The sequence below is a fragment of the Eupeodes corollae genome, chromosome 1 (genome assembly GCF_945859685.1).
Source record: "Eupeodes corollae chromosome 1, idEupCoro1.1, whole genome shotgun sequence".
Classification (NCBI taxonomy): Eukaryota; Metazoa; Arthropoda; class Insecta; order Diptera; family Syrphidae; genus Eupeodes; species Eupeodes corollae.
The window spans coordinates 171,711,672-171,728,263 of NC_079147.1; the positions used below are offsets into that span (position 1 = coordinate 171,711,672).

Sequence of the window (16,592 nt, forward strand, 5' to 3'; positions counted from 1 at the left end):
CGTAGGCCATGACCAACTATAGAACCTTTGCAATTTATTAGCACGCCTTCATCATCAACCTGTCAAGAATAGCTGTTGTTATCAATCGCACTTGCCCTAACACAGAAGTAATCATCACAACTAGGCCAATGCCAAGGCCATCCAATGCACTTGCACTGTCTTTGCACCATCGACATCGGTCGTTCTAACCTAGCGGTACTTGCGACCGAAAAATACAAAGCTTTGAAGTCAACATCATCATCAACATCATCAACATCGTCGCTCCCAAGTAACTGTTGTTGCGACCGAAAAATACAAATCATAACATAAGCACAGAGCATCAACAGCATCGGCTGCCCTTGACATATACACCACATTGTCCATCCTCGATTGTCGCTCCCAAATAGCGGTAGTTGCGACCGACAACGATGACTTAGTTTAATTTAACTAAGCTGAAGCAGCAACAACAACCAACAACAAGTGTTATGCAGGTGCATAGACAGAAGTATAAAAGCCTATTCTTTGTGGGCATAGGACACAGTCCATTATTATTATTGTTCGACACACCATCTCCACGTTTATTTAATAAAAAATAAATTATATTACTTGCAAATTTATCGCGTTTTATTTAATTTCATTTGTTTTAATATTCGGCTAAAAAGCTAGTCGAATCATAGAGGTCCTTCGAGCCGGATAGCAATCAGTATTTTGTATTAAATTCACCCAATTTGCACTAAATTTATTCGCGAAAATTTGAACTTGTGTAAAATTGTGAACAATCGTGAATTGAACAATCGCTATTATGTCAACCGAAACCAAAACCAAATCGGATGAGTCGTATGAAACGGAATTAAGGGCTCTCCGGTCTCAACGAGCTGTCATCCTTGGACAGCAAACTAAAGCTAAAAACTTTCTGGCCACTTATTTGAACTCTCTTAATCGCTTCCAGGTTGAAACCAAATTGCAGATGCTCGAGACTCAGAACATCAACTTCGAGAAGGTGCAATCCCAGATCGAACGTCTTGACGAAGAAGAACTCACAAGTGGTAAGAGAGATGCTTTCGAAGAGACGTATTACACTCTACGTTCAGATATGCTCCAACATCTGGATACCCTTTTGGCACCAAATAGCACCATCGCACCCAACAACGTCACCATTTCACACAAATCTCGTGTGAACTTACAAAAGTTAGCACTTCCATCATTCTCGGGATTGTATACCAAATGGATGGATTTCTCAGACATGTTCAACTCGCTTATTCATAACAACAAGGAGCTCACCAACATCGAAAAGTTTCAGTATCTCCGGTCTTGCATCCATGGAGACGCAGCCAGAGTAATTGAGTCTCTAGAATGCACCAGCCAAAACTACGAAACTGCCATCGAACTTCTCAAATGCAGATATGATAACAAACGATTTTTATTCCAGGCACACATCCAAGAAATCTTTCAACTGCACTCCATAGTTAAACCCACTGTGGAAACTATTCGTGGTATGATTGACACCATCAATGTCAATCTCCGAGCACTCAATTCAATAGGTACTACGGAACAAATTTCTGATGGATTCTTGCTGCATTTGATCTTGTCAAAGTTTGACAACGAGTCCCAAGCCAAATGGGAAGATGAAATATCGGCCAGACAAGAGCAGAAGACCCTTAGCAAATTAACCCAAAATTTGGATTCCACAACCCTGACAAATAGTGACGCCTTTGAATTCCCATCCTGGAATGATCTCTGCACATTCATGGAGAGACGGTGTAAAACTCTCAACATCATCGAAGCAAAATCACATCGCAGTTCTACATCAGCCAACACATCACAATCGCATCAACGATCACAACAGTCGCAGTCGCATCACCTCGCCAAATCAAGAACTCAAGAATCATTGTTCAAGAACTCGTCCTTGCTTACAACCAATCCACCTTCAACGTCACCTTGTGTCTTTTGTAACCAGCCATCACACAACCCATTTGGCTGCCAAAAATTTGTTAACTTATCTCCAATGGATCGCTTCAAGCTCACCAAGGAGTTGAAATTATGCCTTAATTGCCTACGAGGACGTCACACAGTACAACATTGCAACTCGGCAAATAAATGTCAAAAATGTGGTGACAGTCATCATACCTTGCTGCATCGTGAGCGCATCGCACCTGCAATTCCTCAGACTCCTGCACCATCAGCAACAGATTCCCAAGAAATTGCTAATCCTAATCCTAATCCATTACCTTCGTCTTCATCTACCTCTTTACAGGCAAGCCATGCTGTTAACACCAATCGAGATGCTGGGTACGTATTACTTGCTACCGCACTGGTTAATCTTTCCAATGGAGGAGGTACATCTTTAATTGGTCGAACACTACTTGATTCATGCTCCCAACTTAACTTCATCACTGAGCATATTGCACAACACCTCAAGTTGAGTCGCAGTCGCACATACCTAGACGTCAGTGGAATTGGACAAGTTAGCACTATCGCTTATCAAAGGGCACAATTATGCGTTTTATCGTTAAATAATTCCTTTAAGATATACTTAAATGTAATAATTCTTCCAGAAATCACTTCACCTTAACCAAGTCGTCATATAAACATCAAAAACTGGAAGATTCCCTCCAATACTCGGCTATCTGATCCTCGATTCAATCAACCTGGTGCTATTGACTGTCTTATCGGCGCAGGGATTTACTTTGATCTTCTTCAAGTAGGTCAGATCAAACTAGGAGAAAATCTTCCAAGCCTACAAAAGACATCTCTCGGATGGATTGTGGGTGGCACAATAAGGAATGATCAAGAATACACACCTTTGTTGGACATCGCACCAGTTGGACCAAAATCATCTAGCATCAACTACACTTGTTTCACCACCACTACTACTCCGTCTATTGAAGAACTCCTACAACAGTTTTGGACCATCGAAAACAATCACACATCAACAAAGAAACTCTCAATAGAAGAAGAGGAATGTGAGACATTCTTCAAATCAACAACCACTCGCTGCCCATTGACCCACAAGTTCATCGTTCAATTACCATTTCGTGAGGATCGCACATCGCTCGGGAGTTCATATGAAATAGCAAAGAAGCGGTTAGTATCAATTGAACACAAAATATATCGTTCTCTACCATTACAGAGAGATTATTGCCACTTCATTGACGAGTATGCACGATTAGATCACATGTGCAAATTAGATGCAGCAAAGGCTATTCAAGATAACGTCAACTACATTCCTCATCATTGTGTCTTGAAGCCTGATAGTTCAACAACCAAATTGCGCGTTGTCTTCGACGCATCATGCAAAACATCATCAGGCAAATCCTTGAATGACATTCTGAAGGTCGGTCTAACTCTTCAAGATGACATCTTCACCATCCTCGTTCGTTTTCGCACCCATCGTTTTGTATTAATGGCAGATATAACACAAATGTATCGACAAATTCTGGTAAGTCCTAAGGATACTAACACACAATGCATTTTGTGGCGCAACTACAAAACGAAGGCAATCGAAAGCTATATGCTGAAAACAGTCACCTATGGTACAAGTTGTGCCCCATACTTAGCAGTGAGATGTCTTCGATTACTGGCAGAAGAAGGTGCACAACAGTTTCCAATTGGTTCGGCAATCACATTGCGTGACTTCTACGTAGACAATTTGATGTCAGGTGCCAATGATCGTAGTGAGGTCATTCAAATCAAAGAAGAGACGACCAACTTGCTTTTGAGTGCAGGCTTTCACCTTCGCAAATGGGCATCTAATGATCCCACCATCATAGCAAACGTTCCGGAAGAAGACAAGGAATCATTCATTGTTCTAGGAGACAGTGAAGTCATCAAAGCTCTTGGAATGGGATGGGATCCAAAGGAAGACACTTTTCGTTTCAGCTACATCGAGTCTCCAAGTCACAAATCTAACAAGCGTAGTATTTTGTCGCAAATTTCACAGTTCTATGATCCACTTGGCCTTATGAATCCCTTCATCGTGAAAGCAAAGATCTTTATGCAAACACTTTGGAAGCTCAAACTACATTGGGATGAGAGTCTCCCAGAAGATCTTCACACTCAATGGTTGGAATATCGGAATCACCTCATTGACATAAATCAAATAAAAATCCCTCGGTATGTATCAACTTGCAATATAAACACACAAATTCATGGCTTTTCAGATGCTAGTACCAAGGCCTATGGAGCTTGCGTGTACCTCAGAACAATAGACGAAGATGGAGTTGTATCGTCGAACTTGGTTTGTGCAAAATCAAGAGTAGCACCGATTGAAGAGACAACAATTCCCAGACTCGAACTTTGTGCAGCACTGCTGCTGGTGGAACTTCTGGAGAGAGTCATAAGCATTCTTGGACAGCAAATACAGACCTACTGCTGGACTGATTCAACGATCGTCCTGGCTTGGCTAGCATCTGAACCATGTCGATGGACCACCTTCGTGAGCAATCGAGTCGCAAAAATTCAAAATTTTCCACACTTCACATGGAATTACATTCCACCTTCGGACAATCCTGCGGATCTGGTTTCTCGAGGAGTGTTCCCACACGAACTCATTGGCAACAAATTTTGGTTTCAGGGTCCTAACCTTTTGCGACTATCCGAACAAGATTGGCCCAAACTTCACAACAAACCCGAGGAAGAAGAGATTACTGAACAGCGGAAACAAAATATAGTTCTTGTTGCACATCGCACCTTTGACATAATTTTAAATTGCAAATATTATAACAATTTTTCCAAATTAATTCGTATATTTTGTTATGTTCGCAGGCACATTAACAACCGTGTCTTCAAAAAAACCAAGCCCAAAATCAGTGGACCCATAACAGCATTAGAATTTGACGAAACTCTCAGGTGCCTACTCTGCACGATTCAACACAACACTTTCGCCGAGGAAATCAATAACCTTAAAAAAGGAAAGCCTCTTAAATCAAGTATACAACAACTTTCACCATTCATCAAAAATGGACTTGTCCGAGTTGGAGGACGAATATCAAACTCAACACTACCATATGATGCAATGCACCCAATTTTGCTACCAAAATCGCATCCATTCATTTACACCCTCATTCGTCATCATCACTATATCAACAAACATGCTGGGCCTCAAACATTGCATAATATCTTGAGACAAAGATTTTGGATTTTGGATGTAAAAAGCACCGTACGAGGAGTAGTTCACCGATGTTACATGTGCTATCGCAATAAGCCTGTTCTAGCGCAACAAATAATGGGCAAAATCCCGTGTGAAAGAGTAACACCTTCTCGACCCTTTAGCATAACAGGACTTGATTACTGTGGACCACTATATGTTTCGCATCGCATTCGAGGACGTGCACCCTACAAAACCTATTTGGCAATTTTCGTGTGCTTCAGTACTAAGGCCGTCCATTTGGAATTAGTATCTGACCTTTCAACATCTTCGTTCATTTTGGCACTCAAGCGGTTTATTGCGCGCAGGGGTAAGTGCATGAAGATATATTCAGACAATGCTACTAATTTTACAGGAGCACATCGGGAACTTAGAGAGTTGCATACATTGTTCATGTCCGAGCAGCACAACGAAATCATTCGTCAAGAGTGTCTTCAAGATGGAATTGAATGGAGTTTTATTCCACCACGCTCCCCCAACTTTGGAGGCCTCTGGGAGGCAGCTGTGAAGGTCGCCAAGCACCATCTTCGACGAATTATTGGTCAAGCGGTGCTGTCATTTGAAGAGATGACAACAGTTTGCTGCCAAATTGAGGCAGTTATGAACAGCAGGCCTCTCACTCCAATGTCCAGTAATCCTAACGACTTGACAGCCCTCACACCAGGACATTTTCTGGTTGGGTCACCACTTACCAGTATTGCAGAACCTCGCATTGAAGCTTGCAACATTAGCAACCTGAAACGATACCAATTTCTTCAATGGATCCAACAAAACTTCTGGCGAAGATGGTCACATGACTACCTTCAACAACTTCAACTTCGAAAACAATGGAATTCTGCACAACCTAACATTCACATTAACGAGCTAGTTCTTTTAAAGGAAGATAACACACCACCTCTCAAATGGCCAATGGGACGAATCGTTGAAATCTACACAGGAGACGATGGGAACATACGTGTGGCTAACGTCAAAACAGCCACAGGTATCTATAAATGTGCGATATCCAAATTGTGTCCAATACCAATCGAACTCGATCCTGAAAATACAAGCCAAGGTACATAAAGTGTTGAAAGTAGGAGCTTTCAAGGCGGGCAGTATGTTGCTGTTCGCAAACAATTAACTTTGGTTGTTGCCAAACACCCAAAACATCACCCTGTAATTTTTCTAGTTTTCTTCTAGCACCAAATAGCAATTTCAATGTCAATGCCAATGCCAAACGTAGGCCATGACCAACTATAGAACCTTTGCAATTTATTAGCACGCCTTCATCATCAACCTGTCAAGAATAGCTGTTGTTATCAATCGCACTTGCCCTAACACAGAAGTAATCATCACAACTAGGCCAATGCCAAGGCCATCCAATGCACTTGCACTGTCTTTGCACCATCGACATCGGTCGTTCTAACCTAGCGGTACTTGCGACCGAAAAATACAAAGCTTTGAAGTCAACATCATCATCAACATCGTCGCTCCCAAGTAACTGTTGTTGCGACCGAAAAATACAAATCATAACATAAGCACAGAGCATCAACAGCATCGGCTGCCCTTGACATATACACCACATTGTCCATCCTCGATTGTCGCTCCCAAATAGCGGTAGTTGCGACCGACAACGATGACTTAGTTTAATTTAACTAAGCTGAAGCAGCAACAACAACCAACAACAAGTGTTATGCAGGTGCATAGACAGAAGTATAAAAGCCTATTCTTTGTGGGCATAGGACACAGTCCATTATTATTATTGTTCGACACACCATCTCCACGTTTATTTAATAAAAAATAAATTATATTACTTGCAAATTTATCGCGTTTCATTTAATTTCATTTGTTTTAATATTCGGCTAAAAAGCTAGTCGAATCACTACTTTTTCGGCAATGGGTTAGCCCACGATTTTCTCGAAAAACTGAAAAAAAATCATTTTTGTGATTTATGCATCAATTGAAAGGTGGGTCGATGCTCTGTATTTTAGTGAAAACCGCATCATGTTTGGAGGCTTGGTTGAGGAAATAGAGCAACCGAAAGATAATTTGTGATGAGCTGGGTCGAAATTCTGTAATTTTACTTTTTGACTAACTTTTCGGAAACGAGCGATTGTATAACATTTTGGTTTGCAGTTGTGGGTAGAGCATTTAAATACCTTTCTTTTGATGTGCATTTTGATTGGGTGGGAAATAGTTTTGAAAATACTACTTTTTCGGCAATGGGTTAGCCCACGATTTTCTCGAAAAACTGAAAAAAATCATTTTTGTGATTTATGCATCAATTGAAAGGTGGGTCGATGCTCTGTATTTTAGTGAAAACCGCATCATGTTTGGAGGCTTGGTTGAGGAAATAGAGCAACCGAAAGATAATTTGTGATGAGCTGGGTCGAAATTCTGTAATGTTACTTTTTGACTAATTTTTCGGAAAGGAGCGATCGTATAACATTTTGGTTTGCAGTTGTGGGTAGAGCATTTAAATACCTTTCTTTTGATGTGCATTTTGATTGGGTGGGAAATAGTTTTGAAAATACTACTTTTTTCGGCAAGGGTTAGCCCACGATTTTCTCGAAAAACTGAAAAAAAATCATTTTTGTGATTTATGCATCAATTGAAAGGTGGGTCGATGCTCTGTATTTTTGTGAAAACCGCATCATGTTTGGAGGCTTGGTTGAGGAAATAGAGCAACCGAAAGATAATTTGTGATGAGCTGGGTCGAAATTCTGTAATTTTACTTTTTGACTAATTTTTCGGAAACGAGCGATCGTATAACATTTTGTTTTGCAGTTGTGGGTAGAGCATTTAAATACCTTTCTTTTGATGTGTATTTTGATTGGGTGGGAAATAGTTTTGAAAATACTACTTTTTCGGCAATGGGTTAGCCCACGATTTTCTCGAAAAATTGAAAAAAAAAATCATTTTTGAGATTTATGCATCAATTGAAAGGTGGGTCGATGCTCTGTATTTTAGTGAAAACCGCATCATGTTTGGAGAAAGAAAGATAAATTGTGATGAGCTGGGTCGAAATTCTGTAATTTTACTTTTTGACTAATTTTTCGGAAACGAGCGATTGTATAACATTTTGGTTTGCAGTTGTGGGTAGAGCATTTAAATACCTGATTGGGTGGGAAATAGTTTTGAAAATACTACTTTTTCGGCAATGGGTTAGCCCACGATTTTCTCGAAAAACTGAAAAAAAAATCATTTTTGTGATTTATGCATCAATTGAAAGGTGGGTCGATGCTCTGTATTTTAGTGAAAACCGCATCATGTTTGGAGGCTTGGTTGAGGAAATAGAGCAACCGAAAGATAATTTGTGATGAGCTGTGTCGAAATTCTGTAATTTTACTTTTTGACTAATTTTTCAAAAACGAGCGATTGTATAACATTTTGGTTTGCATTTGTGGGTCGATGCTCTGTATTTTTGTGAAAACCGCATCATGTTTGGAGGCTTGGTTGAGGAAATAGAGCAACCGAAAGATAATTTGTGATGAGCTGGGTCGAAATTCTGTAATTTTACTTTTTGACTTATTTTTCGGAAACGAGCGATCGTATAACATTTTGTTTTGCAGTTGTGGGTAGAGCATTTAAATACCTTTCTTTTGATGTGCATTTTGATTGGGTGGGAAATAGTTTTGAAAATACTACTTTTTCGGCAATGGGTTAGCCCACGATTTTCTCGAAAAACTGAAAAAAAATCATTTTTTGATTTATGCATCAATTGAAAGGTGGGTCGATGCTCTGTATTTTAGTGAAAACCGCATCATGTTTGGAGGCTTGGTTGAGGAAATAGAGCAACCGAAAGATAATTTGTGATGAGCTGGGTCGAAATTCTGTAATTTTACTTTTTGACTAATTTTTCGGAAACGAGCGATTGTATAACATTTTGGTTTGCAGTTGTGGGTAGAGCATTTAAATACCTTTCTTTTGATGTGTATTTTGATTGGTTGGGAAATAATTTTGAAAATACTACTTTTTTCGGCAAGGGTTAGCCCACGATTTTCTCGAAAAACTGAAAAAAAATCATTTTTGTGATTTATGCATCAATTGAAAGGTGGGTCGATGCTCTGTATTTTAGTGAAAACCGCATCATGTTTGGAGGCTTGGTTGAGGAAATAGAGCAACCGAAAGATAATTTGTGATGAGCTGGGTCGAAATTCTGTAATTTTACTTTTTGACTAATTTTTCGGAAACGAGCGATTGTATAACATTTTGGTTTGCAGTTGTGGGTAGAGCATTTAAATACCTTTCTTTTGATGAGCATTTTGATTGGGTGGGAAATAGTTTTGAAAATACTACTTTTTTCGGCAAGGGTTAGCCCACGATTTTCTCGAAAAACTGAAAAAAAATCATTTTTGTGATTTATGCATCAATTGAAAGGTGGGTCGATGCTCTGTATTTTAGTGAAAACCGCATCATGTTTGGAGGCTTGGTTGAGGAAATAGAGCAACCGAAAGATAATTTGTGATGAGCTGGGTCGAAATTCTGTAATTTAACTTTTTGACTAATTTTTCGGAAACGAGCGATCGTATAACATTTTGGTTTGCAGTTGTGGGTAGAGCATTTAAATACCTTTCTTTTGATGTGTATTTTGATTGGTTGGGAAATAATTTTGAAAATACTACTTTTTTCGGCAAGGGTTAGCCCACGATTTTCTCGAAAAACTGAAAAAAAATCATTTTTGTGATTTATGCATCAATTGAAAGGTGGGTCGATGCGCTGTATTTTAGTGAAAACCGCATCATGTTTGGAGGCTTGGTTGAGGAAATAGAGCAACCGAAAGATAATTTATGATGAGCTGGGTCGAAATTCTGTAATTTTACTTTTTGACTAATTTTTCGGAAACGAGCGATTGTATAACATTTTGGTTTGCAGTTGTGGGTAGAGCATTTAAATACCTTTCTTTTGATGTGCATTTTGATTGGGTGGGAAATAGTTTTGAAAATACTACTTTTTTCGGCAAGGGTTAGCCCACGATTTTCTCGAAAAACTGAAAAAAAAATCATTTTTGTGATTTATGCATCAATTGAAAGGTGGGTCGATGCTCTGTATTTTAGTGAAAACCGCATCATGTTTGGAGGCTTGGTTGAGGAAATAGAGCAACCGAAAGATAATTTGTGATGAGCTGGGTAGAAATTCTGTAATTTTACTTTTTGACTAATTTTTCGGAAACGAGCGATCGTATAACATTTTGGTTTGCAGTTGTGGGTAGAGCATTTAAATACCTTTCTTTTGATGTGCATTTTGATTGGGTGGGAAATAGTTTTGAAAATACTACTTTTTTCGGCAAGGGTTAGCCCACGATTTTCTCGAAAAACTGAAAAAAAATCATTTTTGTGATTTATGCATCAATTGAAAGGTGGGTCGATGCTCTGTATTTTAGTGAAAACCGCATCATGTTTGGAGGCTTGGTTGAGGAAATAGAGCAACCGAAAGATAATTTGTGATGAGCTGGGTAGAAATTCTGTAATTTTACTTTTTGACTAATTTTTCGGAAACGAGCGATCGTATAACATTTTGGTTTGCAGTTGTGGGTAGAGCATTTAAATACCTTTCTTTTGATGTGCATTTTGATTGGGTGGGAAATAGTTTTGAAAATACTACTTTTTTCGGCAAGGGTTAGCCCACGATTTTCTCGAAAAACTGAAAAAAAAATCATTTTTGTGATTTATGCATCAATTGAAAGGTGGGTCGATGCTCTGTATTTTAGTGAAAACCGCATCATGTTTGGAGGCTTATTTGAGGAAATAGAGCAACCGAAAGATAATTTGTGATGAGCTGGGTCGAAATTCTGTAATTTTACTTTTTGACTAATTTTTCGGAAACGAGCGATCGTATAACATTTTGGTTTGCAGTTGTGGGTAGAGCATTTAAATACCTTTCTTTTGATGTGCATTTTGATTGGGTGGGAAATATATTTGAAAATGCTACTTTTTCGGCAATGGGTTAGCCCACGATTTTCTCGAAAAACTGAAAAAAATCATTTTTGTGATTTATGCATCAATTGAAAGGTGGGTCGATGCGCTGTATTTTAGTGAAAACCGCATCATGTTTGGAGGCTTGGTTGAGGAAATAGAGCAACCGAAAGATAATTTGTGATGAGCTGGGTCGAAATTCTGTAATTTTACTTTTTGACTAATTTTTCGGAAACGAGCGATTGTATAACATTTTGGTTTGCAGTTGTGGGTAGAGCATTTAAATACCTTTCTTTTGATGTGCATTTTGATTGGGTGGGAAAAAGTTTTGAAAATACTACTTTTTTCGGCAAGGGTTAGCCCACGATTTTCTCGAAAAACTGAAAAAAAAATCATTTTTGTGATTTATGCATCAATTGAAAGGTGGGTCGATGCTCTGTATTTAAGTGAAAACCGCATCATGTTTGGAGGCTTGGTTGAGGAAATAGAGCAACCGAAAGATAATTTGTGATGAGCTGGGTAGAAATTCTGTAATTTTACTTTTTGACTAATTTTTCGGAAACGAGCGATCGTATAACATTTTGGTTTGCAGTTGTGGGTAGAGCATTTAAATACCTTTCTTTTGATGTGCATTTTGATTGGGTGGGAAATAGTTTTGAAAATACTACTTTTTTCGGCAAGGGTTAGCCCACGATTTTCTCGAAAAACTGAAAAAAAATCATTTTTGTGATTTATGCATCAATTGAAAGGTGGGTCGATGCTCTGTATTTTAGTGAAAACCGCATCATGTTTGGAGGCTTATTTGAGGAAATAGAGCAACCGAAAGATAATTTGTGATGAGCTGGGTCGAAATTCTGTAATTTTACTTTTTGACTAATTTTTCGGAAACGAGCGATCGTATAACATTTTGGTTTGCAGTTGTGGGTAGAGCATTTAAATACCTTTCTTTTGATGTGCATTTTGATTGGGTGGGAAATATATTTGAAAATGCTACTTTTTCGGCAATGGGTTAGCCCACGATTTTCTCGAAAAACTGAAAAAAATCATTTTTGAGATTTATGCATCAATTGAAAGGTGGGTCGATGCTCTGTATTTTAGTGAAAACCGCATCATGTTTGGAGGCTTGGTTGAGGAAATAGAGCAACCGAAAGATAATTTGTGATGAGCTGGGTCGAAATTCTGTAATTTTACTTTTTGACTAATTTTTGGAAACAAGCGATCGTATAACATTTTGGTTTGCAGTTGTGGGTAGAGCATTTAAATACCTTTCTTTTGATGTGCATTTTGATTGGGTGGGAAATAGTTTTGAAAATACTACTTTTTCGGCAATGGGTTAGCCCACGATTTTCTCGAAAAACTGAAAAAAAATCATTTTTGAGATTTATGCATCAATTGAAAGGTAGGTCGATGCTCTGTATTTTAGTGAAAACCGCATCATGTTTGGAGGCTTGGTTGAGGAAATAGAGCAACCGAAAGATAATTTGTGATGAGCTGGGTCGAAATTCTGTAATTTTACTTTTTGACTAATTTTTCCGAAACGAGCGATCGTATAACATTTTGGTTTGCAGTTGTGGGTAGAGCATTTAAATACCTTTCTTTTGATGTGTATTTTGATTGGGTGGGAAATAGTTTTGAAAATACTACTTTTTTCGGCAAGGGTTAGCCCACGATTTTCTCGAAAAACTGAAAAAAAATCATTTTTGTGATTTATGCATCAATTGAAAGGTGGGTCGATGCTCTGTATTTTAGTGAAAACCGCATCATGTTTGGAGGCTTGGTTGAGGAAATAGAGCAACCGAAAGATAATTTGTGATGAGCTGGGTCGAAATTCTGTAATTTTACTTTTTGACTAATTTTTCGGAAACGAGCGATCGTATAACATTTTGGTTTGCAGTTGTGGGTAGAGCATTTAAATACCTTTCTTTTGATGTGCATTTTGATTGGGTGGGAAATAGTTTTGAAAATACTACTTTTTTCGGCAAGGGTTAGCCCACGATTTTCTCGAAAAACTGAAAAAAAATCATTTTTGTGATTTATGCATCAATTGAAAGGTGGGTCGATGCTCTGTATTTTAGTGAAAACCGCATCATGTTTGGAGGCTTGGTTGAGGAAATAGAGCAACCGAAAAATAATTTGTGATGAGCTGGGTCGAAATTCTGTAATTTTACTTTTTGACTAATTTTTCGGAAACGAGCGATCGTATAACATTTTGGTTTGCAGTTGTGGGTAGAGCATTTAAATACCTTTCTTTTGATGTGCATTTTGATTGGTTGGGAAATAATTTTGAAAATACTACTTTTTTCGGCAAGGGTTAGCCCACGATTTTCTCGAAAAACTGAAAAAAAAATACTTTTTGTGATTTATGCATCAATTGAAAGGTGGGTCGATGCTCTGTATTTTAGTGAAAACCGCATCATGTTTGGAGGCTTGGTTGAGGAAATAGAGCAACCGAAAGATAATTTGTGATGAGCTGGATCGAAATTCTGTAATTTTACTTTTTGACTAATTTTTCGGAAACGAGCGATCGTATAACATTTTGGTTTGCAGTTGTGGGTAGAGCATTTAAATACCTTTCTTTTGATGTGCATTTTGATTGGGTGGGAAATAGTTTTGAAAATACTACTTTTTTCGGCAAGGGTTAGCCCACGATTTTCTCGAAAAACTGAAAAAAAATCATTTTTGAGATTTATGCATCAATTGAAAGGTGGGTCGATGCTCTGTATTTTAGTGAAAACCGCATCATGTTTGGAGGCTTGGTTGAGGAAATAGAGCAACCGAAAGATAATTTGTGATGAGCTGGGTCGAAATTCTGTAATTTTACTTTTTGACTAATTTTTCGGAAACGAGAGATCGTATAACATTTTGGTTTGCAGTTGTGGGTAGAGCATTTAAATACCTTTCTTTTGATGTGCATTTTGATTGGGTGGGAAATAGATTTGAAAATGCTACTTTTTCGGCAATGGGTTAGCCCACGATTTTCTCGAAAAACTGAAAAAAAATCATTTTTGTGATTTATGCATCAATTGAAAGGTGGGTCGATGCTCTGTATTTTAGTGAAAACCGCATCATGTTTGGAGGCTTGGTTGAGGAAATAGAGCAACCGAAAGATAATTTGTGATGAGCTGGGTCGAAATTCTGTAATTTTACTTTTTGACTAATTTTTCGGAAAAGAGAGATCGTATAACATTTTGGTTTGCAGTTGTGGGTAGAACATTTAAATACCTTTCTTTTGATGTGCATTTTGATTGGGTGGGAAATAATTTTGAAAATACTACTTTTTCGGCAAGGGTTAGCCCACGATTTTCTCGAAAAACTGAAAAAAAATCATTTTTGTGATTTATGCATCAATTGAAAGGTGGGTCGATGCTCTGTATTTTAGTGAAAACCGCATCATGTTTGGAGGCTTGGTTGAGGAAATAGAGCAACCGAAAGATAATTTGTGATGAGCTGGGTCGAAATTCTGTAATTTTACTTTTTGACTAATTTTTCGGAAACGAGCGATCGTATGACATTTTGGTTTGCAGTTATGGGTAGAGCATTTAAATACCTTTCTTTTGATGTGCATTTTGATTGGGTGGGAAATAGTTTTGAAAATACTACTTTTTTCGGCAAGGGTTAGCCCACGATTTTCTCGAAAAACTGAAAAAAAATCATTTTTGTGATTTATGCATCAATTGAAAGGTGGGTCGATGCTCTGTATTTTAGTGAAAACCGCATCATGTTTGGAGGCTTGGTTGAGGAAATAGAGCAACCGAAAGATAATTTGTGATGAGCTGGGTCGAAATTCTGTAATTTTACTTTTTGACTAATTTTTCGGAAACGAGCGATCGTATAACATTTTGGTTTGCAGTTGTGGGTAGAGCATTTAAATACCTTTCTTTTGATGTGCATTTTGATTGGGTGGGAAATAGTTTTGAAAATACTACTTTTTCGGCAATGGGTTAGCCCACGATTTTCTCGAAAAACTGAAAAAAAAATCATTTTTGTGATTTATGCATCAATTGAAAGGTGGGTCGATGCCCTGTATTTTAGTGACAACCGCATCATGTTTGAAGACTTGGTTGAGGAAATAGAGCAACCGAAAGATAATTTGTGATGAGCTGGGTCGAAATTCTGTAATTTTACTTTTTGACTAATTTTTCGGAAACGAGAGATCGTATAACATTTTGGTTTGCAGTTGTGGGTAGAGCATTTAAATACCTTTCTTTTGATGTGCATTTTGATTGGGTGGGAAATAGTTTTGTAAATACTACTTTTTTCGGCAAGGGTTAGCCCACGATTTTCTCGAAAAACTGAAAAAAAATCATTTTTGTGATTTATGCATCAATTGAAAGGTGGGTCGATGCTCTGTATTTTAGTGACAACCGCGTCATGTTTGGAGGCTTGGTTGAGGAAATAGAGCAACCGAAAGATAATTTGTGATGAGCTGGGTCGAAATTCTGTAATTTTACTTTTTGACTAATTTTTCGGAAAAGAGAGATCGTATAACATTTTGGTTTGCAGTTGTGGGTAGAGCATTTAAATACCTTTCTTTTGATGTGCATTTTGATTGGGTGGGAAATAGTTTTGAAAATACTACTTTTTTCGGCAAGGGTTAGCCCACGATTTTCTCGAAAAACTGAAAAAAATCATTTTTGTGATTTATGCATCAATTGAAAGGTGGGTCGATGCTCTTTATTTTAGTGAAAACCGCATCATGTTTGGAGGCTTGGTTGAGGAAATAGAGCAACCGAAAGATAATTTGTGATGAGCTGGGTCGAAATTCTGTAATTTTACTTTTTGACTAATTTTTCGGAAAAGAGAGATCGTATAACATTTTGGTTTGCAGTTGTGGGTAGAGCATTTAAATACCTTTCTTTTGATGTGCATTTTGATTGGGTGGGAAATAGTTTTGAAAATGCTACTTTTTCGGCAATGGGTTAGCCCACGATTTTCTCGAAAAACTGAAAAAAAATCATTTTTGTGATTTATGCATCAATTGAAAGGTGGGTCGATGCTCTGTATTTTAGTGAAAACCGCATCATGTTTGGAGGCTTGGTTGAGGAAATAGAGCAACCGAAAGATAATTTGTGATGAGCTGGGTCGAAATTCTGTAATTTTACTTTTTGACTAATTTTTCGGAAACGAGCGATCGTATAACATTTTGGTTTGCAGTTGTGGGTAGAGCATTTAAATACCTTTCTTTTGATGTGCATTTTGATTGGGTGGGAAATAGTTTTGAAAATACTACTTTTTTCGGCAAGGGTTAGCCCACGATTTTCTCGAAAAACTGAAAAAAAATCATTTTTGTGATTTATGCATCAATTGAAAGGTGGGTCGATGCTCTGTATTTTAGTGAAAACCGCATCATGTTTGGAGGCTTGGTTGAGGAAATAGAGCAACCGAAAGATAATTTGTGATGAGCTGGGTCGAAATTCTGTAATTTTACTTTTGGACTAATTTTTCGGAAACGAGCGATCGTATAACATTTTGGTTTGCAGTTGTGGGTAGAGCATTTGAATACCTTTCTTTTGATGTGTATTTTGATTGGTTGGGAAATAATTTTGAAAATACTACTTTTTTCGGCAAGGGTT

General features: G+C 38.0%; 1 protein-coding gene across 1 annotated transcript in view; it reads left to right on the forward strand.

The window, feature by feature from the left end:
- The first annotated feature begins 781 nt into the window (after nucleotides 1-781).
- LOC129946998 (uncharacterized) overlaps nucleotides 782-16,592 on the forward strand; it is a 23,362-nt gene continuing 7,551 nt past the window's right edge. The window contains exons 1-3 of the mRNA XM_056057390.1: nucleotides 782-2,518; nucleotides 2,585-4,632; nucleotides 4,744-6,179. Coding sequence (XP_055913365.1) covers nucleotides 782-2,518; nucleotides 2,585-4,632; nucleotides 4,744-6,179 — 5,221 coding nt within the window. The remainder of the gene's footprint in view (nucleotides 2,519-2,584; nucleotides 4,633-4,743; nucleotides 6,180-16,592) is intronic.